Raw genomic sequence first — 26934 nt, forward strand, 5'->3', positions numbered from 1 at the left:
TCATATCTAATATTTTATTAAAATCAATACAAACTATTATATTTATATTTATCTTTATATTATTACCATTTAACATGTTACAGGATTAATTCATTTTGATCATTAAATATAATATTTCTTTAATAAAACTAATAAACTCAAAATAAACCATAAAATTTATTATTTGATAAATATACAAAATACAAATCAACTTTTTAATATAAACCCTATTATATTACTTAAAATATATATAAATAATTACTGAATAATGCAATAATTATATTATAACTCACTAACAATACCAAATTACCCTAGTTTATTATTATTATTTACCTTTTCGTGTCATAGCTTTTGCCTTCCGTTTAATCTCACTTTTATCCCTTCTAGTATATGGAATCCCAAATTTGTCATTAATTTCAGCTGTCTTAAAGAGTCTTTCATCAAGCCGTCTGCCTCTAAAAAGAATTTAAAAATTAAAAAAATATGCTAGTTGAAATATATAATAATAATTAACACTAACCTCATAATTGCTGTAATAAGTTTCAATTGCTTTCCCTCACGGTTGGCTTGAGCATGCGCTGCTTCAGCTACATTAGTATTATTTCCATGGTGATCCCAAATTTCATTTTCCATATTTGAGATGTGCTTATTTAAAGATGCCAAAACATAGGGTTGACGATAATATTGAGTCCAATCTATTATATGAGTATTTAATATTATTAAATTATGAAACTAAAAAAATTAAATTTTTATGAATTATATTAATATTATTTACCCATTATACGTTGATTATTATATGATTCTAATTTTTCAAAACATCCATAAACTTCTTCAGCACTAGATTTAGTTGGAATGGATTTTGCTAATAGATATACTTCATTATCAAATTTTTTAGCTATCAAATTACTAAAAATAAAATGTATCAAAGTTTATAATTTAAAAATTTTTTACCGATTAAAATGGACCAAGCATGATTCAAAAATGTATATTAGATGTTCTTCCCAGTTTTTGCTAGGGTCTCTTTTTGCTAAAGCCAATCCTAATCCTTTTGCTTAACCTGCGTCAAGGTCTCCAAGAATGCATTCCCAACCTGTACCATCAATGTGATAAAATTTTACTGGTATTTCACTTAAATTTTCAACCACCTCAAAACGTTGAGTGAATAGGCGTTGGTATGCATCAGCTGTAAATATATTGGTATAAATACGACAATAGGATAAAACTAAAAAAGTATAAAGTTAATTTTTTGTAATAGAAAGATAAGTAACGAATTTATAATTAAAATATTTACTTAATTTATGAGTTTCATCATATGAATTGATTTCAAATTCGTTAATATCCCCATGCACTCTCTTGAATGTTAAATCAATTTGAAAACACTTTAAATTTTGCAATGCTTTTGCTTGGAAATCAAGCATGCATAAAATTAAAGTTTGGCCATCTTCAAATTGCTCTATAAAAAATAATTAATAATAAATTATAATTATACAGTATGTAAAAAATTCCAGTAAAGTACAACATATACTAATACTTACCTATACGACGCACATAGTTATGCATATCAAATTTTTTACACTGAACACTATACATAACTCCTAAGTTTCCCTGCCCATAGGGATGCATATTTTTATAGCATTTAGCAACAAGAGATCTAAGTTTATCCACATTGTTTAGTGATGCATGTACTTCTGATAAAGTATCTTTATCAAAAGATGCTTTAATGCTACTATTTCCTATTTAAAATGAAATGAAATATATGTTATAAATTATTATTAATATAAATAAAAAATATTAAAGAAAATCACCTGCTATTATTGAGCGTGAAGTTACACTATCATCCGAAGCAATAATGTTTTGGATCATTGCTTGCAGCTCATCCTTAATACCCACTGGTGTGCGTTCTGGTGGTGGTGGTGGATGATTGTGCGTTCCTATACATACTAATGCAATATAGGGACATGCAGCCAAATCATATGGAATAAATTTAATGAACTGCACATTGCATTTTCGCTCAATTATAGTTCCTCGCATAACTTGACCATCTTGAATATGTGGAAATTCTTGATAAAATAAATTAGTTAAATTCATTATATAATTATATATATTTTTTTATATATTAATTAATTAAAATTAATTTTACCACATGAACTTATTCTTGAAGCACGTGAAACTATGGTGCAGCATTGATTTTCATTATTATTCTCATCAATCTAAATTCATTATTACAATTAATAGTATCACATAAATTAATAATAAAACATATAAAATACTTACAACTCGTCCTTGAAAAATATCTCATAATAATTCCAAGTCAATCTCCCCTGGAACTTTAATATAGCGATGCCATTTTTCCCCTCTAACCCATTTGTCACATCCAATAATATACTCTTCACCTCCATTTTTAATAATTCTTCTTAATTTTGCTTGGCCATCGCAAAGTTGATTGTTAGATTTATATTTACAAGCTGTTGATTTTGCAGCAGGAAAAAATCTAATAATATGCAATAAAAATGTTAAATTTTTTTTTAAAAAACAAATAATTATATAAACTTACGTGTAGGTTTTAGTCTTTTTATTGTGCTGATGTTGGTTTAATTTGATAAACATTTCTGATTCCATATCAACTTCGTTATGCTGCTCATTAATAAAATCTGGATCTGCAAAGGAACAATGTTTGATACCTTGACATTTTCGCACATCTTTCTTTACTGGTACTCCAAAATAAGGACAATTTTGGATTGAAATTGATCCTCCCGCTCCATTATTAGAATATTGGATCTAATAAATAACAAAAATACAAGCAGCAAAGTTATTAATTAATGGCGAAAATTTTTAATAGTGAAAAATACTTACATCATTGAAACAAGCCATTGGGTTTGCCCAGCCGGTAACATTAAATACTGTGGCTATTCCTTGTGGTGAAGTTTTAGGATATTCAATAGGAAAGGCTGAATGTATAACCTCTGAAACTGAAAGGTATTTTGTGAAGAATGCTATCTGTTCTGCATCTTCATTAGCATCCTAAACAGATATTAAAATTTCAGAAACCCAGAAATCATAATCAAATAGTCATACTAAACCTGACTTTATTTAATATAAAATAAAAACATAATAAAAGAGCAAACCTGTTCATCCATTAATTCAGAATATTCATTTTCAGATATAGTTTCGTCATCAGATATAGTCTCAATATCTGAAAGAATAACAGGATTTACTTTAGACATAGTTATAAATGTAATAGAAATATTTTTAAATGAAAGTAAAGGTAATAAAAACGCGATAGCAATATTTATTTTTAAATGAAAAAGTAGTAATAGACGTAAAAATATTTATTTTTTAATAAAAAGAAAAGAAAGATTATAGTAATACGCGTTGAATTGTATTAGCCAGTACACAATCATTATGAAAAATGTGTAAATAGTTAAATTTGGAAATAAAATGTGTGGCATTAAATCAAAATTACCATATTTATCATACAATACATACATAATTAGAAAACACCATACATTACATACATTAAAAAGTTTTAATAATACAATACATACAAAGCTAACCATACAATACATGTTTGCTATATACCCCAGCAGTATGGAGGGATGGACCATTGCATTATCATCACGGTGGATACACAAGAGATTCAAATAAAGAAGTTGCTTTAAAATACTTACATAATTCAGAAAATTCTATTGATTTCCTAATAAATAAGGTATAAAATTTCTTATAAATATTTATACTGTCTTTTAATAATAACTATATTAATTTCTTTTTGTTATTTATTAGGCTAAGAAATATTCGATAAAATATGGGGCAACTCTTGTATTGTATGGAATATCTCAAAATCCAAATACGAATGATTATATTTTGGTTCAAAATAATTTCATAAACTTAGTAAATTGTTTTAGTGGAAATGAAATAATTGATGATTTTATTCAAGAAATGCAATTTAAAATAAATGACCATGATGATATAGTATTTGAATGGATACCGTACAATCAGTTTGATAATATTAAAGAAATAGGTAAAGGTGGATTTGCTACAGTATATTCAGCAAAATGGAAAGATGGTTTATTAGAATATGATGAAGATAATAAAATATATAAAAGGGATCCAAATAAAATAATTGCCTTAAAATGTTTACATAATTCACAAAATATCAACAATAAATTTTTAAATGAGGTATGTAATTTTTTAATAATCAATTTAAAAATCCATTATAAAATATTGATTTTTTTATTCACTTAAGCAGACCAAAAATTATCCAATAAACAAAAGAAGTAATATTCTTAGTATATATGGAATCTCTCAAAATCCAAATACAAAGGAATATATTATAGTTTTCAAATATGCAAAGAAAGGAAATTTTAATAATTGGATAAATAAAAATTATGAATATTTCAATTGGCAAGATAAATTATCTGTATTGGATAATATTATTTGTGGTCTTAAAGAAATTCATCAAAAAAAATATATTCATCATTACTTTCATACAGGAAATATATTATTTTTAAGTGAGAGATATAATTTTGGTAATTGTATATCAATTTCAGACGTGGGATTATTTGGAGAAGTTAGTAATAAAGATGAAACAAAAATTTATGGAGTTATGCCTTATGTGGCTCCTGAAGTATTAAGAGGAAAGCTTTATACTCAAGCAGCAGATATCTATAGCCTTGGTATGATCATATATTTTGTAGCAACTGGAAAACAACCTTTTTACAATCGTGCACATGATCATCATCTTGCATTAGATATTTGTAAAGAAGTTAGGCCAGAAATAAATGAACAAGAAGCGCCAAGCTGTTATATTAGTTTAATGAAAAGGTGTTGGGATTCAGACCCAAACAATAGACCAAATATTATTGAAGTAGATGATTTAATCACATCATTTTATAAATCATCTGGGGTGGATTTTTTTATTGTAGAAAATAAAGAAATTGAAGTGCAATTTAATGAGGCAGAAAAATATAGAAAATCAAATCTTACATCCGTTAAAAATTACCAAGCAGCTACTCATCCACAGGCTATTTATGTATCTCGATTACTTAACCCTTTTACAAAGGATCTTCCAAAATATAATGATAACTCTGAATGTTTAGATTGCAAGGTTTAATTAAATATATACAAATAATTAAGAACGAAATTCAGCATACTTGGGTTATCACAGTTATTTTGCAAAACATTTACAATTATTTACAATATATATTTTATATTATTTGCTCAACACTGATTATAGATTATTTAGTATATATAGTTATAGTATTATAAATTGTAATGTAAATTTTTATTCTATAAATAAATCGGTTTGTAATTGAGCAAATTAAATAAATAACATCTTATTAATATTTTTAAGTTTATATGATATGTTGTTTTCTTTTTGTCACAATCATTAACATCAAATCAAATCCACGTTTATTCTCTGAGGATCCCCTTAAGAAAAAATATTTTATTATTAATTTCTTTATATTATAATTTCTTCAGATATTCAGAAACTACTTAATTAATCTTCTATAAAATCAATTTGAATTTGTTGATTTTTCAGTGAGTGTTATAGACATTATATAATCAAATATGAAAATTAACTTTAATGATATGAGTGTATTACTGTGGACCAATAAGAGTTAAAGGACATTACTAATTCCTATTATACTATTTCGAGCTTAACAGAAATATTGAGGATGGCAAGAATATTGGGATGAAGGAATTTCTTCAAGACAAAAAATGTTTTTTTATAAATGATATTAACTTTTAGCCATGATACTAAAAATTATAAAAATATGGCGTTATTATTTATAAGTGATTGCTGTGTGGAGTTTAAAGGGTAGAAAGGCCTTGAAAGTTTTATTTTTGCAAATTGCAAGGTATATGTAAATAATTTCAGCAGGAATATATTGATATTAACTTAATGACTTTAGTATTTAGGTAGGTTAGAATATTGTTTAGAATTATTCAGGTCGGACCAATTTTTGAAGTACTATAAAAAAAAGCAATAATAATATTTTGCTTGTTTGGAGGGTAATTTTTTTTTTTTAAAAAAAAAAAGTATTAGTATTCTTCGGGTTCAGTCATTACAAAAAGCAATAGCTTTTGGTGAAGCGGTAGTAGTCAGTTATTTCTTCTTACCTGCAATAGGTTTAGCTATACTAGGCTTGCTATAAGGTGAAACTTGTGCGTTTTTCCTTTTCTTTTAGTCTATTAAAGAAGTAGGCAAGCTTGGTCTAGCTTTTGGGAAGCCTATAGATTATTAAAGTCCAAAAATTGATTTACTGTTTATGAAAAAAACCAATAAAATTGGTCATTATCCAATAAAACATCGGTATAATGAACAGATTAGTGATACTGACTTATCTTAAATTGTTTTTAGCCAGTTGTTACAATTATTAAAGCTGTATAAAGTTTAAATGATAGTTGATAAAATCTATGTTTAAAGTTAAAATTAACTTTTGTACATAATAGATAACAGTACATTCCAACATTTTTTTCATTATAGAATAATAACGGAGTGTAGAAATTTTTTAATGAAAAGTCTCCTTGTAATAAAAATTAGACTTTTCAGTGGTGGCAATCTCCACAAAATTTTTTGTATTGTTAAAATTATCATTAGAAAAGGAGCCTACTGCTTAGTGATTTAACAAGCTAAAACATTTGCAACAATGTTTGTTTTTTCTGTAATTATAATTCTCTTAAAGGCCATCAGTTAAGTCGGAATCACTAGGACAGATACAGTACTGTTACTGTGTTAATATGCAAAAACTACACAACAAAAGTTGCATGACCATATAATGTTACTCCTGACCAAGGGGTTCTCTATGACTGTATTTCATGGACAAGTTACTGTATATTACCAATAAACATAATTCATTAAAATGTTTACATAATTCACAAAATATTAGCAATAAATTCTTAAATGAGATACAAAAATCATTTATAATAGAAAATTTCTTCATAAATTAATTTAAACATTATTTTTTATTATTCATAAGTAAGTTTTAATAGGAATTTTTTCATAATAGAAAATGAAGAAATTGGAATGTAATTCAAGAAAGCAGAGGAAAGTACTAGAAAAGCAAATCTTTCATTCATTAAAAATTACCAAATAGTAACTCATCCACGAGCTATTTACACATCCCAATTACTTAATCCAAAAATATGATACAAAATTACTCACTTGATATTCAAATGATGGTAAATTCTTTGAATTGAATTAATATCAGCGGTTTTATTCTCAAGGAATTTTGTTGTATAAAGATGATTATCTACAAAGACTTCTATGCTCAATTCCTGTATAATATACAGTAATTTACATCTGGATTGTGGAGCAACCATTCTACAAATAAAAAAAAAATAGAATAAAATGGTAATTTTTTTTATTTATCAAAAAAAAAGATTGTATTTAAATTAATCAAAATTATCAATCAAATTAAAATACCGAAAAAATCATGACCGTAAAAAAATTGCAAAATAATGATAAAATCCATCCTGATATAAGATTTGTATTGTTGCACAATAAGTCACTTTCCCAATTACAACGTGGCTGTACTTACAATGTAAAAATGATAATTTTTATCAATTTATTTTAAAACGGAGAAAGATATAACATTCTCATCGGCTTAAGCATACTAGAATGTGTACATTTAAACAGCAGAGTGCTATAACATAGGACATTAATCCAAAACAAAACAAAATTATGTTACGCAAATTTATTAAACCAAATTTTTACATGTTTCACTGTACATAATTAATCCTTAACAAAATCTGTGCTTAATTATTAAAATATGTTACACAATTAGTCAGCATGAATTGTAGGCAATATCGGAATCATTGCTCCATAATTTACCCAGTTTGACACAATAATAAAACTTTAAAGATATTTACAGACATATGAATTCCAGGTAGGAATTGAAAATGGAATTTCCCATAATAATTTTGATCGTCTAGTTAATACTAATTAATTATAAAAAAAATCATAATGGATATACAATATTTTGTATAATTTATTATGCATCTTAGAATCGCTAAATGATATCAACTAAAATGCATGAATGTAAAGTTAGTTTTATCAAGATTTTACTTACATAGTTTTAAAGGTGATTTAAAACAAAATGAAATGGATATAAAATTATTCAGTCTTAACAGATTGTAGATACACGCATTGTCACTCTGAATTAAACTAGTAAAGTATTATAATGTCATATATAATAATTGCTATAATTAATGCTCATTAGTCAAAGCTGCGCCTAATTATCTGAGCATATTACACGCTAGCCGGAATTATATGATCGGCATATAAATCTCACTTTTTTGTTAAATACACGTAATAAACTAACCAGGTTGCACAATTAAAATTTATTTATATAGGTGATCTAAACGTTACAGTTACACACAAATTTTTTTAATTATATTTATTTATAAGTAATTTCAATAAAATTATAGTTCCAGATAGGAATTGAAAATGGTATAATAATGGAATTGCTAAATGATATCATAATCTATTAACTAAAATACATGTACTGTATGTAAAGTTGAAAATCATTCTGAAAAATACTTATGATTCACATGTTAATTTGGACAAATCTTCTGAAAATATTTTTGAGTATGATAATGTAATAAATGAAAAGAGAAAAAGATAAGTATGTGTATCACATTTATTATTTTCTAAATGGTGATCTCTTACAGCCGTAATATTGTAACGTAATTAACGTGATTAATAATTATTTATATACCAGTAATTGAATCGTTTATCATGGTTGATTTTAAAGTTATTTATTATTCAAAATCTGAGAGGTACAAAAATCAATTAACGTTAACGAACCGTACCTGCCTAAAATTTGTCATTGGAAAAATTTTTACGTGTAATCACGTGACTTCGATTGCTCTATTGTAGAGTTGACTTTCTTTATACGATCTTTTTTTAGATTGTTCACGCGCCACAACTTCAAAATTTCCTGAAAGAAGGCATTTGAGTATAGTATTAACAATACTTCACATTATTTTTATAGAAAATTGATGCATAATTTACGAAAAAAGTATGGCAATAGCATTAGTATGATAATTACATGTTGAGAACTTATGAGAATCCTCGCCGCCACATTTAACTTTCGCAAAAATTCACTGCAAAATAAAACACTCTTTTAATTGTTTTAAATGAAACTTACATTAGACCGGCTCCGCTCAATGATATAAAATCTCCATGGATGCATACTGTGACAGTTTTAGTTGTAACCAGGCCTCAGCATAGAACTTCCATGAACGTTCTCTTTTGAAACAATAAGAACCGATTTAATTTCTTAAAGCGGAATTCTCTTTGTTGCATTTCTTTCCGCTCATGCCATTCTGCAGGTCCCTAAATTAACATTGAAAGCTTATATTAATTCTAGCTCATTCACTTCAGGCTATAATAGTGAATATCAAAATTGTATTGTAAACAGTGACCATTTTGACAAGTGGTTGTACACCATAACCCAACAACCTTAGGGATAAGCATACGTTTCAGGAGTGACTATATATATTATGGTATCCTTCACCACCATCTATATTCTCTATTATGACCATCAGATCCTTTGCAAGAGTGGCTCCAGAGCACTTGTCAGACCAACTACTATATCTTCAAGACGGTGAATTTAAACCTGATGACTTATATTCAGGTACCTTAACCAAGGCTCCACTTTTAAAGATATAACCTTAGGGTGGGTTCTCGTACGATGGGCCCCAGTCATCTATTTGCAACCCTTTAAAGCCGTTCGGTCAGCCCTCATAAACCTTCGCACGTTGCTTTCGCGGTGTGCAGTCAAGGATTATGGCCAGTGGGTGATAGAATACTCTTTACCCACCTCTTTAAATATTCCAGTAAACAGTAACATTTGTTAAACAGTAGGTTTTAACATCCAATATGTATTCCTTAAGTGTTTTGAGCCAGTAAACCTGAGATTATTTTGAAGCCAGAAAAGAAGAGATAAAATTCAGTGTCATTATTTATTTTGAGGAGGATAATACAAAATTTATAAAATGGTTCTCGATAATTACAAAAATTATTTGTTTAATTTCTTCAAGAGCACTGAAAGTGATCATAAAATTTGAATTAGGAGTTAGCGCCATCTTTTTTTTTGTTAGGAGGGTTTAGAACTCGGAAACAACCTTTCCTGTCTGTTAGAGTTTTTTTTGTGAAGAGTTTTTTTTATTAGGTGGTGGCTTTTTTGATAGGAAGGTGTCCCCTTTTATATTTTATTATCACGTGATAATGTACAATGACAAAATATTTATATTCTATTGTGAATAAATATTGTTATCAACCATGACTAATACTTTGTTTGATACATAAGTCATCTTTACTAACTCTGATTTCTTTACTAACTCAGAAATTAGTTATCATATGACTCTGACGAGCGTCACGTAGTAAGTTTTTTTTTTAAAAAAAAGTAAATACGTTAAAAAAAAATAGTTCAAACAATAGTAAATTTCTATATCGGTTAATCTACAACCATCATTTTTTGCCTTAAATAAAGCGGATAGTCAAACCTGGACTGTTTAGAAATTACAAATATGCATGATCGCATGATCAATATAATCAATATTAACAATAAATTTAATGTAAGAAAGTTTATTATCTGAAAATACAGAAGTTGGGAACAACCAAATAAATAAAAACAACAATAATACGAATTAGTAACTTAGTCTTTTTTTATTAGTGTTAATAATTAATAATTCATAAGTAATAAAAAAAAAACTTAAATAAACTGAAAAATAAAATGAAAACCAATTATAATCAATTTAAAAAAAAAACTAAAATAAATTTTTTTTTTAGTTTGAAAAAAAAATCTTCAATTTGAAAAACAAAAAATTTTTTAAAAATTTCAGAAAAAATTTCGGTCTACAAGAAACGAGGAAAATGGTGTGAAAGGGGATGATGCCAGTATTATGGGAACAGTCATTTTTAATTTTTGCACAAAGTCATATTTGATTAGATTGACTATTTCTGTTTTATATGATTAATAATTTTACAGATATAAACGTTTGAACAGAAAGACGGAACTCGTTTACTATACGCGTCTCTTCAGGGCCGGAATTACGTAATGCCGCCTGGCATTATCCAAAAAGGAAAGGAACTAGTTACATAAATTTTAATTACCAACCGCCAACATTTATTTTGATTTCGTATTTTGAGAAAACACTATATAAAGTTCTTTATTTAAAATACTTTTATCTCAAATTTTCAATTTTTTTGTCGTATTGTCCGGTTTATCGATAATTCTTGAACATTTTAAAAATGAAGAAAGCTACTTTCTTTAAATTTATTGTAGTGTTATGTTCACAGTTAATAACTATTCTTATTGTAATATTTATTCCGATTGTAATAGCGATGGTAATTTATGATGAGAAATCTGACATTGGAACAGTTTTAAATTAATTGCTGAATATTGTTCTTTTGAAACTTATAAGTTCTATTATATCGTCAGTTATCGGTATAGATTTATGAACAACTTATTCTTGTGTTGGAGTATACGTAAACGGAAGAGTTGAAGATATTGACCAATGACCAGGGTAACCGTATCACGCCTTCTTATGTTATGATGAACGTTTAATTGACGATGCGGCAAAGAATCAATATTAAAATAACTTTAAGAACACCATTTTTGATTCTAAGCGACTAATTGGTCGTCGTTTTAACAATAAAGAAGTTCAACAAGATATTAAGCACTTTTCATACAAGGTAATGACAAACCTATTATTCAAATCACTGTAAAAGGTGAAGAAGAAAATTTACTCCTGAAGAAATTTCGGCTATGATTCTTGGTAAAATGAAAGAAATTGCCGAATTATATTTAGGCAAAAATGTTACACGTGCAGTGGTTACAGTCCCAGCTTACTTCAATGACGCTCAAAAATAAGTCACAAAAGATGCTGGCATAAATTTCTAGACTTAATGTCTTCCGCATTGTAGATGAACCTACAGCGGCTGCAATTGCATATGGTCTTGATAATTCCGAAGGGGAGCGTCATATTCTTGTCTATGATCTTGGTGGTGGTGTCTTTGATGTTTCTCTCTTGTTAATCGAAGATTATGATTGTATTTTTGAGCTGCCGGCGATACACATTTGGGGACTTCGACAACCGAGTTATTGACCACTCCGTTAAACTTTATAAAATGAAAAATAAGGTAGATGTTTCACAAGATTTAAAAGCTATGGGTAAATTAAGCGAACATTATCTTCTCAAATGTCAACTCGTATCGAAATTAAATCATTTCATGATGGTAAATATTTTTCCGAAATTTGAAGAACTTAATGATCTCTTCCGTAAAACATTAAAGCTCGTTGAACAAGTGTTGAAAGATGCAAATATTGATAAGACGGATATTGTACTCGGTGGCTCCACACGCCTAAGTCACGTGATTTCACGTAAAAAAAAAAATGTTTCCAACGATAAATAGATAGGTTAGACATTTAGTTTAGTATAATTTAGTCACGTTAATCATGGGACGATAAAGCAGGGGTCGAATTTAATCTTGGGTGATCAAATTCTTTCGTAGTCCATTCTAAGTCCGATTCTTATAGTCCCAGTACTTTTGAGTCAATTCATTAATATTATTAATCCAACAATTTAATTTCAAGCTTAATAATTTTTGTAAATAAAAAATAATTAGCTGATTATTTTGATTCTTCTAAATCTTCAAATTAAATTTGTTATATATATGATAATTAAGAAAAACTAGTAATAGTATAAAAGTGACAATTTATCCAATAAAATTTGGATTTGGACTTATCAAAGTCCAATAATTCAATTATCCATTGGCCCAAAAAGCCATCATTACAACTTTCTAATTAAATCCGTCAAGAAATAAATAATCAAATTCAAAATTATTCTTCCTTTTATCTTTCATCCCAATCCTTGTTGTTTCCTGAATTTAATCAAGAATGATCGTTACCGACGAATAATTAATTCGACAAACTATATTTTAAAAATTTTATTTTAAGGATTTTTTTTAATGTTGGATTTAAGAATTTCTATGAATTCTTCTCTAATATAATTATATTGTTCTTCTTTAGATTTATTTTTCTACCCTTAATCAAATTTTTACGTGAATGATAAATAATCTATCTTAAAGTTTTGTTATTACTGTAATTGCAAAAAAACTGATTTCGAAAATTCACACTGTTTAAAACAGGTTGTTCTCTTGATAATTAATAATTTTACAGGAAAATTAGCAGTGTTTTGACGTTATGATTGTTAACGATCAACGCCGATCATATTGCATGCTAGATAATTATAGTATATGTGGTGTAAAATAATGTCGTACAAATACAAATCATCACATATAAGGCCGAACATTTAACAAATTTGGATTTTTTTTCTTTCCTTTAACGCCGCCGAAGTTATAAAACATGGAGGATAATAAACTTTTACCAAAATTATCACAAAATTTACTTGAAATATTAAATGATGAAGAATATTATGATATTACTATTGAAGTTGGTAATGACCCTTACGTAAAAGTCTTCCGTGCTCACATGGTTATTTTACATTATCGCTCTTCTTACTTGCGAAGAATTTTGTCAACTAATAAAAAGAAAAATGATGGTACTTTGGCACATATCAAATTATCAAATATTTCACCTGAAATTTTTCAAATAATTTTAAGGTAAAACAAATGATATTCAGGTTATACTTTTTTATTGATTTTATTAATAATGCATATATATATTTTTTTTAGGTATATTTATGGTGGAAAACTTTCTTTAAATGATTATGATAATTCGGATATAATTAAGGTCCTAGTTGCCGCTAATGAACTTAGTCTTCAGGAATTAGTTTTATATTTACAATTTTTTTTGATCGAAAACAAAGAAAACTGGATGGAAAATAATTTTAATTTCGTTTATCAAACAAGTTTTGAAAATGATTCATTTTCAGAACTTCAAAAATATTGTATTAATTTAATATCTAAAGAGCCAATTAAGATATTCAAATCATTAAATTTCTCTTCAATTCCAGAAAAACTTTTGATTTCAATTATTCAAAATGATAATCTTCAAATAAGCGAAATTCAAATTTGGGAAAACGTACTTAAATGGGGACTTGCTCAAAATCCTGAACTTCCTTCTGATATCACAAATTTTTCAAAAGATGATTTTAATACTTTAAAGAATACCTTACAACAATGTATTCCTTTTATTAATTTTTACAATTTAACTTCTAAAGAATTTGTTGACAAAGTATTTCCTTATAAAGAAATTTTACCTGAAGAATTATGTACGGATTTATTAAAAGCTTTTTTAACTCTTTTAAATCCTGATAGTAAGCCAATCGACAAATCAAAATCTCAAATAACTAAAGAAATTGGATTAAAAACTGTTGATTCAAAAATTATTACATCTCAACATGCTGAGTTAATCCTAAAGTGGGTCAATAGATTAGAAATTACAGATAAGTTAACTTCATCATATGAATTCAAATTATTATTTCGCGCATCCCGTGATGGACATACACCAGAAAAATTTCACGACATTTGTGATAATAAATCTCGTACAGTTACAATTATTAAAGTGGAAGATAGTACCGAAATTCTTGGAGGTTATAATCCAATTGAATGGGGACCTAATGTTTACTATAGAACAACTAAAGATAGTTTTATATTTTCTTTTACCAATGATAGAATTGAAAATTATATTTTAAGCCGTGTAGTGAATGAAAAATATGCTATATATAATGGTTCTTTATATGGTCCATCATTTGGTGAAAGTGATTTTATGATATGGAACATATTCAATATTAATTATTGCAAAAAATCCTCATATAAAAAATCGATTAGAAAAACTGAAAAAGAGTTTAATGTAGAAGAGTGTGAAATATTTCAAATTGATTGACATTGAAAATTTACTTCTCTGTCATTCTTACCCTTTGATAATCATTAGTTCGACTTACCATAGTCTTTGGCGCGTAAGTTGGGAACTAGTTTATATTTTTTTTTTATCTTGGTATAAATTAATATAATTAAAATAAGAGACAAGTTGGTGTCGCTGCTAGGTTCTCGTGATTGGTTTTATAGTAAAAGGAATTTATAATATTATTATATTGGGTATAAATAAGTTATAGTATTTACACTGATAAGAGTTATAGGTTTTTTTTTTATGTACTAATCAAAAATTTTGGATTAGTTTAGGCTAACTAAGTTATTAGTCATGTATTTAGTGTAGATACTTTATTGATGCGATGTAAATTTTTATGATTAATCGATCTCCTTTTTACGAGCAAAAAGTAGTCTGATAATTTTGAGACCGTAACGACATGCACTTGCACGTGATAGCGTTAAACTTAACTCCAGCCAGTGCGTACGTTAATATCGTACACATGATACGTAAGTTAAGGAACTCCAATTAGGGATGGAAAATTAAATTTGATTGGTCAAAATTCCGAAATTAAAATTGATGTTCCGAGATTACGGCCAATTCCTGACTCGTCATGTTTAAGTAATACATAATCAATTAAAAGCCACAACCTATTTACATGAGTCATCTTATGTTGTTACCTGTACGTATTGTATGTATTACAGTATAAATTTATTCATAGTATTCATATGAATAATTGCTTTTGCGCACGATGTGGTAACACAATTGTAAACGGTTATTTATGTGGGTAGTCTAAACATAATGCCCACGTGATTGCAGTGTTCGTTGTTCTTATTTTCTTCATTTTGGAAATTGAAGATTCTATTTTTAGATATTCATCTTATTGTATCATCAAATTTTATGAGAAAATGTATATATGGAATATATGGAAAAATGATTCCAGCAATTAAAAACCCAAGGAATTGCGATACGAGTATAAGATTCGTTATTTATTATTAGCTAATTTTTATTCGTGGGTAAATTTTCAATTAACGAAAAATGTTAAGACTATTTAAAAAAGGTCAATAAAGTAAACCATGCAAATATAACGATTAGGTTGAACGGATTGTTAGATAATAGGTTAGGCTAGGAAATTTGTGGCTATATTTCGATGATTAGTGAGTATTAATATAATAATAATATTGAGATTAAAAACGTCAATTAGAAATTATAAATGCGACCTTAGAGATACCATATAATCATCAGAATAATTTCTTGGGTAATAACTATGGTTTATTTTTTTTCGGACTGAATCTCAATTAAATTAGTATGATTTCTTTTACTAACTTTTTTGAAAAAAAGGATGAATAAATAAAATAGGATTTAACAATAAAGATAGTATATAGAAATGCTGAAAAAAAGAGTGAAAAAATAATTGGTAATTTAATAATATAAAAATTAGGATAAAATATGAAAGCATCAAGAATTTTTAAACCTAGAATATTTTATAATCTTGGTAATTATTTTAAATTTTCATTGTCTGAATAAAAGAATGAATATAAAAAAAAATTATAAAAGAAAAACAAAGAAAAGAAATAGAAAATAATAGAAAAAAAGATAATAATGAAATTCATAATAATTTGTATTCTCTTGTTCGTTATTATATTTTACCCAATAAATTTTTGGATTATCGATTTTTTTCTTTCTCTCTCAACTCTTCTATACAAGATTTACAAAAAGTTTTGAGATTGCTTTTGTTGACTTTAATATCAGTTCTAATAATGTATAGAGTTAATAAAGGAAGTTATAGCATAATGAAAATTTTTTGTGAAAATTTTTATTGTGGATTAGATACAGATATCCCAAACATATAAAATTGTTTTTTTTCAACCGAAAAGAAGATGCAACAAAAGAAATTAAGATGATTTTTTTTATTAGAATAAAAAAAAATAAAAAAATAATGCAATTACTAAATACTAAGTATGTTAATTATTAAATATCTAATAATAAATTTTTAAATTTAAACAAAAGATCGGATAATAATAATAATGAATTGTTGCAACAGAAAGTAAACTAATCAAGTAAAGCCATAATCTTAAACCAGTTTATTACCATAATAATGTTTACCATCAGTTTTCAATTTAAAATTAACTATTTTTCCATTACAATACTTTATAATAGATATTTCCGCTAATTGAAACTGTAAAATAATTTACATCTTAATATGAATTAGTATTAAAAGAAAATTTCTCACGTTCTAAGTCACGTGATTCGAATCCCCTAAAGGATGACAGTTTATTTAACAGATAGCTCAAATACTTTTGTCTTTTGCTTTCCAAACATTAAATTTCGTATCTTAAAATCAATTTATTAAAAGCAAAATTTCTGGACTAATATTAAAGATATATATACCAAACGATCAGTTGTTTTTGATGATCAAAGCCATAGATATCATTGATCGTTGGAGCCACGATGATAAAAAGATAGGAAATAACTAATAGTTAATTTTTACCGCAAAATCTCCTGGGAACGGATAAATCAATACATGTAAAATTTGCTACCCAGTTGTAAATGGTGGGGATATTTATTAGTAACCTTTTTAGTTTATTCTTTATTGTATTTGGAAAAGTTGTATAGGACAAAATAGAATTTAACTTGAAATTTACTTTATTAAAATAAACATGAGTTATTTTATAAAAATATGCAAATATGTTTTGTAATTAAATTGATAATTAAAGTATCAAAAAAAATGATTATATCCAAAAACGATACTTTTATAATAAATTTCATGGTATTTTCTAATTAAAAATGAAAAATCAGAGTTAACGAATTTTTACATTATTATAAGTTAAGCAAATTTTCTATAAAATTTGACTACAATTTAGGAATGAGCAGCTCAATTGATCAAAGCAAAACATTTGGCTGACATACCGAAATTAATTAGGATATATGAAAAAAAATTTAATTCTTTTATAATGAAAGAATTATATCGTAATTTATATGTACTCCCCATATATTATATTATACTTTTTGTAAGTAAATTATTATTATGTTAAATGTATAATATAAAAAAAATTATTAAAACAATACTATATATCTATACTTCAATTAACTGATAAAACTAATTTTATTTATGGGAATATTATAGACTATTATGTAGTCTAATCTCAGAAGGAAAACATGTGATATATAGTAAAAAAATATGGAGCGGAATATCAAAATTAAATCAATAAATCACTTAAATAACCAATAAAACCAAATAATCAATAAGCCATAACCATCAAATAAGGGCAAATGAGTCTTACAAATGAATATTACGTATTACGCAAATAATCAATAAATTCAGAATCAAATTTTTTATTATTTTTTCAAACGCGCACAGTTCTCTTGTTTTCTGTTTGATTTTTTACTTTTTTTAATATCGTTTGACATTATTTTCTTTAAAAACATAACATAACATGCCAACAGGAAGCTTACCTGAAGAAGTTCTGAAAGAAGTACGATATCGGGGTAAGTATTTATTGTTCTTTACAATATCAAATTCTAAATACTCTAACGTGTACCCGTATATCAGATTTTTGGGAAAAACACTATACCAAATGGGGGAATACGGAAACATGGGATAAATTTTTCATTGAAAAAATACCCAATTCCTCAAGAAGCGAGTCACATAACGCTTTAGGCGCAGAACTGAACATATTAATTAAGAAATTAAAGCCCAATACGAGGGCAAGTCAAAAAGCGTTATTTCTGCAAAATAACTTAAAGGTCAGTATTTTCATGAATTAGCAAATGTGCTACGCCCCGTGCTGCTGGTATGGGGAAGAAGAGCGTTCAGCCTTATGTACGCCACGACATGTACATTCTGTTTTATAACATTTTGTACTACACCCTGCGCTGCTGGCATGGGGAAGAAGAGTGTCTGGCCTTTACATCGCTGCAGCGTGCACATTTTGTTCTTTTGTGGGAGCTGTACCCCGCGACTGATGGTCGAGTTGAGGCAATTTTGACCGAGGTGGGAAGCAAGCCACAGCCTAGCATATGCTCGTTGTGACTTGTCCTGTCTCTTGCTGAAAATGTGCTACGCCCCGTGCTGCTGGTATGGGGAGGAAGAGCGTTCAGCCTTATGTACGCCACGACATGTACATTCTGTTTTATAACATTTTGTACTACACCCTGCGCTGCTGGCACGGGGAAGAAGAGTGTCTGGCCTTTACATCGCTGCAGCGTGCACATTGTGGGAGCTGTACTCCGCGACTGATGGTCGAGTTGAGGCCAATTTTGGCCGAGGTGGGAAGCGAGCCACAGCCTAGCATATGCTCGTTGTGACTTGTGCTGTCTCCTGCTGACTTAGCAAATTGTTTGCTAATCTTTTTTTTACCATACAGAATGAGAGAACCCTCGAAATTCCGCCTTCATATGATGAACAATCACGCGAAATTGAGAATGAGAAGGAACCTAACTCAACTGTTGAAGAATTAACATTTGAGCCACATATTGGCACATTACTTTTGCCATATAGAAAAGTTCTTGAAGAAATGCGGAGTCATCATGTAGAACAAGAATCACAACGAGCCCGACACTTATCTCATATGCTTAAGTGGTCTGTTGTGGACCATTCTCTGTTCAATAACTTCGAATTTGTTATCAGCTTACCTAGACCGGCCATTAACATGTCTTTATTAGAATTTGTCCTTATGGAAAACCAAAATAAACGGATTCATCACGCGGTTTTAATTATGCGTAGTTTGATTTCCAAGGAAGTTGTGGACAATACAAACTGTGGTTTCAAAAAATGGATAGCAACGTTATGTGGATTTCGTACGAAGGAAAACTGTTGCATTATTGATATAGCAACAACATTAACAACAATTATTTCAGTCCTTCTCTATTCACCAACACCATGTCGAGGCCCAGGGAGTAAACCCTCAGAAAATCATATAAAATCACAGTTATGGGCCAAAATCTTTTCTGATACATTCCTTATTTATTCAGATGATGATATCGATGTAAATTGGGAATATCATCACCAAATCCCAGGTAACGGCGAGAACGGGTCAGCTAGATCCGATTTTGCTGCTGTTATCTTTAACAGTATCGATCAACAGTTTCCCTTTTTTATAGTTGAGTCTGAGACTGATGGATTTTCAGTCCATAAGGACGAAGTAGTCGTGACAGCAGAAGCTGCATTCGAATATAATCGCATTCTCACAGCTGCATTCTATCTATCGGAAGATGAAGTAAATTCAACTCGTCTTCATATTGGCTTGATAAATGGGACAACTATTCATCTGGGTTTAATGAGAGCAATCTATGATGAGGAAAAGGGAACGTTGATTTATGCTTATGAAGAAAACAACATCACTTTCAAACTTCATACTGGTAATCAAGAGGTTGATGTTGCAAATGCATTGAATTTAGTGGCATATTTGAGGACAGATGTAAGTCAAGATGGAATTGCACTTAAAGCACTGCTTAATAGGAAAACAAATACTATACGCAATGGAAAGCTAATGTCAGCTTTACCACGTCTTCCTAAGAGAGCTGTCAAATCACGTCCAAAAAGTTTTACGGAGTTCACTCCTCAAGCTAAAAGGGTCAGATATACTGATAATTCGTTGGAGTAATGATTGATATTATTGTTTGTTAGATTTTACTGATTAGTATCATGTATTATTATAATAATGTATAGCAATTAATATCATGTATATTATAATAATGTATAGTTGGGTTAAATTAATATCATGTATTATTATAATAATTCTATCATATTCATGCTGGTAATTTATTATGTAATTTGCAAACTAAAAAAGAATTTTTCTATTTTTCTCATGCAGGTGTTTTTGATCCTTATTAAGGCGTATATGATCGATCAACTGCGGACATGCGTGTCCGGATTATTTTATTTTATTTTGTTGACAAGAAGAATGGTACATACAGGAATTGATTATGAGTAATCTACAAAGTTTACGCGACCCGATAGATGATACGATAATAAAAATAGGAACACAAATAAACTAGTACCGAGATGCTATTAAACTAAAAAAAGAATTTATAAGGGAAGTGGTAACTAAATGTCAATAAAAGGAAGATTATCAAATTATCTAATGGAAAATGTTAAGAAATTAAACCAACAACTATTGTGAAAAAAATTCGAAGAGGTGGCGATAACCTACCTTCTTAATTGTAGCGAAGTCTGACATCCATATAGGGATTAATGTAACCGATGTTAGATGAAGGAATTGTTGTTATTTCGTGACGATGCGGTATCTGTATCCAATCCTGGGTCTTTGAATAACGAACAACGATATCTCCAGATGTTATTATATACATATATCTAATAATAAATCATATACAAAAGGTAAAAGGATGGATTGATAGATTTGTGGGAATTGATATGAGCTTCAAATAATTTGATCAAGCAACTCTGGGGATAAGGTTATGTAATAGAATATAAAACCTTTTCAGCGTTATCTATTGTAAAATTAAGCTTTTTCATCAAGAATACATTAAAATTTTAGAAATTATTGGCAAAACTTCAATTTTTATATGCATTGATCACGTGATTTTTTGTTTCTGAAAAATCACAAAATCGGCATTATTTCAATGAAATTATAATTAGTCCTTTCATAACATTATTTTATTTAGTTTTGCAACCAGTTTTATAGTCCAGTTTTATCAGTCAGTTTTATCAGTCAGTTTTGCGGTCAGGTCAATTTTGGTTGAAAACTGCAGTTTTAAAACCGAAACTGAACCGAACTGACCATTGGCATCCCTAATCTAGACGAGAAATTAACGGAATCAAAGAAACAAATTCTTGAAGAATTGGGTTCACTGAAAACGCTTATTGCTAGTAAATATATATTTTCTGTCTTGTATCTCATACGAAGTATATTCTTGATATACAGAAATATGGTATTTCTTCGGATGTATTGTTTATTATCATGATGGTTATATTACTTATTTTTAACTGTTTTGTTATTAACTTCAACATTATACTTGATGATTTAAATTCGCAATCTATTTCAATTAAAAATAATATTCAGAAGATAATTTTGATTTACTTAATTGATGGAACACCCCAGTGATATATGATAAAATTTCTATCCTTAATTTGATTTTTTCATAAGGTATTTCCTAAAATTATGTATGGTATCATATAAAAATTTACTATTAGAGATTTTCTAAAATAAATTATAATTCGCTTTCAGTTATAAGAAGTTTCCTATTAAAAAATGATTCTTTTTCAAACTTTTATAACTCTAGACTCTTCTTAACAATTTCATTTCAAATTTCGTGGAAGTACTCTAAATATCTGTCTCTTTCGTAAAATACTAGATAGTTTTTATTTTAAAAAAAAGTCATTAACATTTCGAAAACAATAATTTTTCTTTAGAATTTACGCAAAAATCGCTCATTTCATATTTCTAACTAAGGTTATAATTTATTTATTTAAATCAATTGTATTGCTCAAATGTTAATATAACATGAGTTGTCAAATTTTAAAAGTTTTCAGATAATTTAATGGAAAGAACGAATCAACCGTTACATAGCTTAAATCTTTACAAGATAATGCAGATTATTTGATAAATATTTTTCTAAAAAAAATTAGTAACACTGTAATTATATTTATAAATTCTGCATATATTGCAATTTGGCAGAAATTCCAATAATCCAATTATCCGCTTTAAATGAGCGTCTAATATTTATTATATGAAACATGGAACACCCAATGTATCATGGCTACGTCTCGAACTATGTATTAATAAAATGTTGTGATATAATGCTATTTCTGCGAATGGATTTTATTATCAATAACAAACAATACTATTACATACTAGTATTATCTATTATTTCTTGCATTTCACAAATGTTAAGAGGTCCATTAGACAACACAATTCACATCAGTAAAAGGTTTCCTTTGGTAATATAGAATATACAACATCAACTAAACTTGGGTTTCGATCAAATCAGTATTTTATTCACTACAATATCATAATAAAAATATTTATTTAATTCGATAGTTTACATCTTATCTCCGTCTTAAGAAGCTTTACATTTCTGATTAACTAGTAGGAATAATAATAACACTCTGGGTTATACCTCAGTTGGTATTCGTCACTCGAATCCGGCAATATATACACTAGTAATTTATGCGCATCTCTGCGTGATCGTCCAAAGGACTGAGACATATCTTGATAGATAAGCAGTAAATCCTGTGACACATTAATCGTGATTAATATTATACGCATGATCGCTGGATAGAAAAAACTTTTTATATTGCCCCATATTCATTACTCCATTAATATTATAAGATGAACAAAAGAATTGCGCTAATGCCGTCACCATATTACTATCATATTCCGCTTTATTCACTAAGCTCAAGATAAACTGAAATAGTAATTTGGATATAAGGAAAATCATCTTCTAATCTAACTCGTTATTTAACATGCACAAAATTATTAATCTCACTCCTATAAAACGAACTAAGTTAAATTTGTGCTCATATGTAATAAATGTCTAAAAAAGCACCATTTTGTTTAATTTTGTTTTTTGCAATAACGGACAAAATGGTACAGACAAAATGGGGCTTTTTTAGACTTTTTTACACATGAACACAGATATAAAACGAATTTAACATATTTCGTTTATAGGGCACAAATTTTACCCTAATAGTACTATTTTTTTCGAAATTTTTCATCAAATAGCGCAGTAATTACAAAAAAAAAAAATCTGACATCGGTAAATTATTTCAATTTAAACGTATAAAATTATATATTGAAATAATAATAATGTCTTTGAGTTCCCAAATATTAATCATTCGTAATTTAAAAGTTGAGTTTTATAAAATCTTTTTTATTTCTTTGACTATTTTACTAAATTATTAGTGTCAATTTTTTATGATATATAAATAAATTTCAAAGGCTAATAAATAAATTAACCTCTAACTTTCTAGTGATTTATACAGATACATTCTATTCATTGACGACTCAGTAAATTTGATAGTATAAGTAGATTTATTCGTCTGAGTGTTCGTTTTGGTGAAGATGTTCTTATTATTTATTGCTCTTCTATATCTTTACAACCTATCCTTGTTTTACTAGCTTATTCTTTTACACAAGTATTTACTTTTGTTTGTTGAGGAAAAAAAGGCATTAATACTGCTGATTGAAGCAGATCGCCTAGTCACTTTATTTATATTTTATTTTGTAAATTCAAAAAAAGCTATATTACTAAGTGCTACCCATCCAGATCAATATATGTGATTATATCAAATTTATTTATTAATGATTAAAATTTTTTTTTCTTTTTTAAGTAGAAATAATAAATTTGAAAACTACTACTGTTCAACTATTTGGAACACTTCACATTCTTCTACAGTAAAATTATTTTCAGTTTTTCTAATTGGTTTTTCATAAGAACCTTTTTCACAGTAACAATGACCAAGTTTCCATATAATAAGGTCTCTAGTTCCAAATGATGGACCATACGGATCTCCATTATTTATGGCAAAACTTTTATTCGTTACACGACTTAAAATGTAATCTTCTATTCTATCATTGTTAAAAGAAAATATAAAACTATCTTTAGTAAAACCCCATATATTACTAGAATACCATTTAATTGGATTATATCCTCCAAGAATTTCATTGCTATCTTTCACTTTAATAATTGTTACCGTGCGAGGTATACCATCACAAATTTCGTGAAATTTATGTGGTGTAAGTCCATCACGGGATCCGCGAAACAATAATTTAAATTCATAAGGAGAAGTTAACTTATAGTCAGTAATTTTTAATCTGTCAATCCATTTTGAGATCAATTCGGTATGTTGAGATGTAATGATTTTTGAATAAACGGTTTTTAAGTTAGTTACATGAGGTTTTAAATTATTGCTTAGTAGCTTACTATTGGGATCCAAAAGACTTAAAAATGATTTTAATAAATTTTTATATAAATCTTTTGGCAGAATTTTCTTATAAGGTAATACTTTATCTGTAAATTCTTTAGAAGTTAAATAGTAGAATTTAATAAATGGAATAAATTGTTGTAAAGTACCCTTTAAAACGTTAAAATCGTCTTTTGAATAATTTGTGACATCAGCAGAAAGACCTGGATTTTGTGCAAGTCCCCATTTAAGAACATGTTCCCAAATTTGAATTTCACTCATTTGAAGATTATCATTTTGAATTATCGAAAGAAAAAGTTTTTCTGGAATTGAAGAAAAATTCAATGAGTCGAATATCTTAACTGGTTCTTTCGTCATTAAATCAGTACAATATTTTTGAAGTTCGGAGAAAGAATCATTTTCGAAGCTTGTTTGATATATCAAATTAAAATTTTGTTCACTCCAATTCGCTTTATTTTCGATCAAAAAGGATTGTAAATATGGGATTAATTCTTGAAGACTAAGTTCACTAGCGGCCATTAGGATTTGAATTATATCTGAATTATCATATTCATTTAAAGAAAGGTTTCCACCATAAATATACCTAAAAAAAAAATAATTATTTATAAAAAAAGAATAATTTTAAAAATTATTTTATTTAATTACTATTATTAAAAAGCGTCAATTGTTATTATAAAATTTTTTTTTCTTACCTCAAAATTATTTGAAAAATTTCAGGAGAAATATTTGGTAATTTAATATGTGTTAAAGTACCATCATTTTTTTTTTTATTAGTTGATAAAATTCTTCGCAAGTAAGGAGAACGATAATATAAAATAACCATATGAGCACGAAATATTTTTATATAAGGATCATTACCAACTTCAATAGTAATATCATAATATTCTTCATCATTTAATATTTCGGTTAAATTTTGCAATAATTTTGGTAATAATTTATTATTAGACATTATTTATTTTCTATGAAAAAAAAAAATGTGGAGAAAATAAATCCTAATTTGTGATGGACCAACCTTATATAATTAGCTAAATATATTCTGTATAACGTAAACATTTGGCACGTGACTAAATAATTGCAGCCAAAAATCATGTGATATTTTCATCACGTTTCGAACGTTTGAGTTATAATTATAAAAAAATCGATATAATAATTCTATAAAATTTGTATAAGATATAACCTGGTCTCAATCTGATGATTAGTGACACTCACTCTGTGTCAGGCACAAAATTCAACAAAAAAATAAAATAAATAAATTCCTTCTTTGAAATTTACATATCAAATGGCGCAGTAATCATGAAAATTTAGTTGCAAAAAACTACCCCAGTGGCACCGACAAATTTAGCGATCACGTGACCAATTTTATCGATCATTCCCAAAAATGGTAAGCAGATTTAACGAAAAAATTTATTGTTATTATTTTTTTTGAATAAAACTTACTACAGACATTTTCTAATTTTAAAATTCATACACTATACCTAAATTTGCTTGGTCTGCAAGTTTACTTAGGCAATAAAGGTAGTTTTGAATACAGAATTTTGTAAAATTAATTATTTACGAATTATCATATAAAAAGTCAAAAATTTATATTTAAGCGTATTTTTATCGTATAGGTAAATTTGTAGAGCGTTCAAAAATACACAAACCATGTAAGTTTAAAAAATTTATGGCGTTTATATTGTGTTTTATTCTTATTTTTTTTATTTTTTCGTTAAATCTGCTTACAATTTTTGGTAATGATCGATAAAATTGGTCACGTGATCGCTAAATTGCCACTGGGGTAGTTGAAAAAAAACAAACTACGGCATTAGTAGATTCTTTTAAACTTAGTAAATCATACAAAACATTTAAAAATGTTTAACTAATATCACATGTAAATAGCTTTATGAAAAGGAATACTAATGTTATGCTTTTGAATTTCCCAAATAATGAATTAAAATTAAATCTTTTTTTTTTTGGAAGATTTCTTTGGCTTTTAAAAATATACTGATAATTTTACCCAACTTTAAATGACAATTTTTTATAGTAAAATAAAAAAATAAATAAGTTTTTTCTATTTTAATCCCTGAGACCCTGACTTTTCAGTGGTTTATTGGCATACATTCTATCCATTAATAATTCAGTATTTACTCGCTTGGAAACCTCATTCAGTTCATAGTGTTTTAGACAAAGAAATTTTTACAACCTCTTCTTGTTATATACTGATGAAAATTTCTATTCTTTTAAACG

At 27.6% G+C, this 26934-nt stretch overlaps 5 protein-coding genes across 5 annotated transcripts; 3 read left to right on the forward strand and 2 right to left on the reverse strand.

Annotated features, from left to right (window-relative positions):
• Positions 1-304: 304 nt before the first annotated feature.
• On the reverse strand, positions 305-3203 carry OCT59_008378 (uncharacterized protein; the record flags this gene model as incomplete). Its single annotated transcript, XM_066142412.1, has 12 exons — positions 305-434; positions 500-674; positions 755-874; positions 1037-1201; positions 1271-1432; positions 1515-1712; positions 1785-2039; positions 2120-2189; positions 2341-2470; positions 2534-2757; positions 2833-3000; positions 3105-3203. The coding sequence occupies 12 exons, from the start codon at positions 3201-3203 to the stop codon at positions 305-307; spliced, it is 1896 nt and encodes a 631-aa protein (XP_065999297.1).
• A 185-nt stretch (positions 3204-3388) lies between these two features.
• On the forward strand, positions 3389-5089 carry OCT59_008379 (uncharacterized protein; the record flags this gene model as incomplete). Its single annotated transcript, XM_066142413.1, has 4 exons — positions 3389-3392; positions 3564-3685; positions 3760-4155; positions 4223-5089. 4 exons carry the CDS (start codon positions 3389-3391, stop codon positions 5087-5089), a joined length of 1389 nt encoding a protein of 462 aa, XP_065999298.1.
• A 7029-nt stretch (positions 5090-12118) lies between these two features.
• Positions 12119-12403, forward strand: OCT59_008380 (uncharacterized protein; the record flags this gene model as incomplete). The annotated part of the gene is made up of 1 exon (XM_025329335.2): positions 12119-12403. The coding sequence occupies one exon, from the start codon at positions 12119-12121 to the stop codon at positions 12401-12403; it is 285 nt and encodes a 94-aa protein (XP_025172351.2).
• Positions 12404-18874: 6471 nt separating this feature from the next.
• Positions 18875-20425, forward strand: OCT59_008381 (uncharacterized protein; the record flags this gene model as incomplete). Its single annotated transcript, XM_066142414.1, has 2 exons — positions 18875-18940; positions 19187-20425. The coding sequence occupies 2 exons, from the start codon at positions 18875-18877 to the stop codon at positions 20423-20425; spliced, it is 1305 nt and encodes a 434-aa protein (XP_065999299.1).
• Positions 20426-24138: 3713 nt separating this feature from the next.
• Positions 24139-25657, reverse strand: OCT59_008382 (uncharacterized protein; the record flags this gene model as incomplete). Its single annotated transcript, XM_066142416.1, has 3 exons — positions 24139-24758; positions 24912-25291; positions 25401-25657. The coding sequence occupies 3 exons, from the start codon at positions 25655-25657 to the stop codon at positions 24139-24141; spliced, it is 1257 nt and encodes a 418-aa protein (XP_065999300.1).
• Between the last annotated feature and the right edge of the window lie 1277 nt (positions 25658-26934).

This window comes from Rhizophagus irregularis, chromosome 16, assembly GCF_026210795.1.
Source record: "Rhizophagus irregularis chromosome 16, complete sequence".
NCBI classification, from domain to species: domain Eukaryota; kingdom Fungi; phylum Glomeromycota; class Glomeromycetes; order Glomerales; family Glomeraceae; genus Rhizophagus; species Rhizophagus irregularis.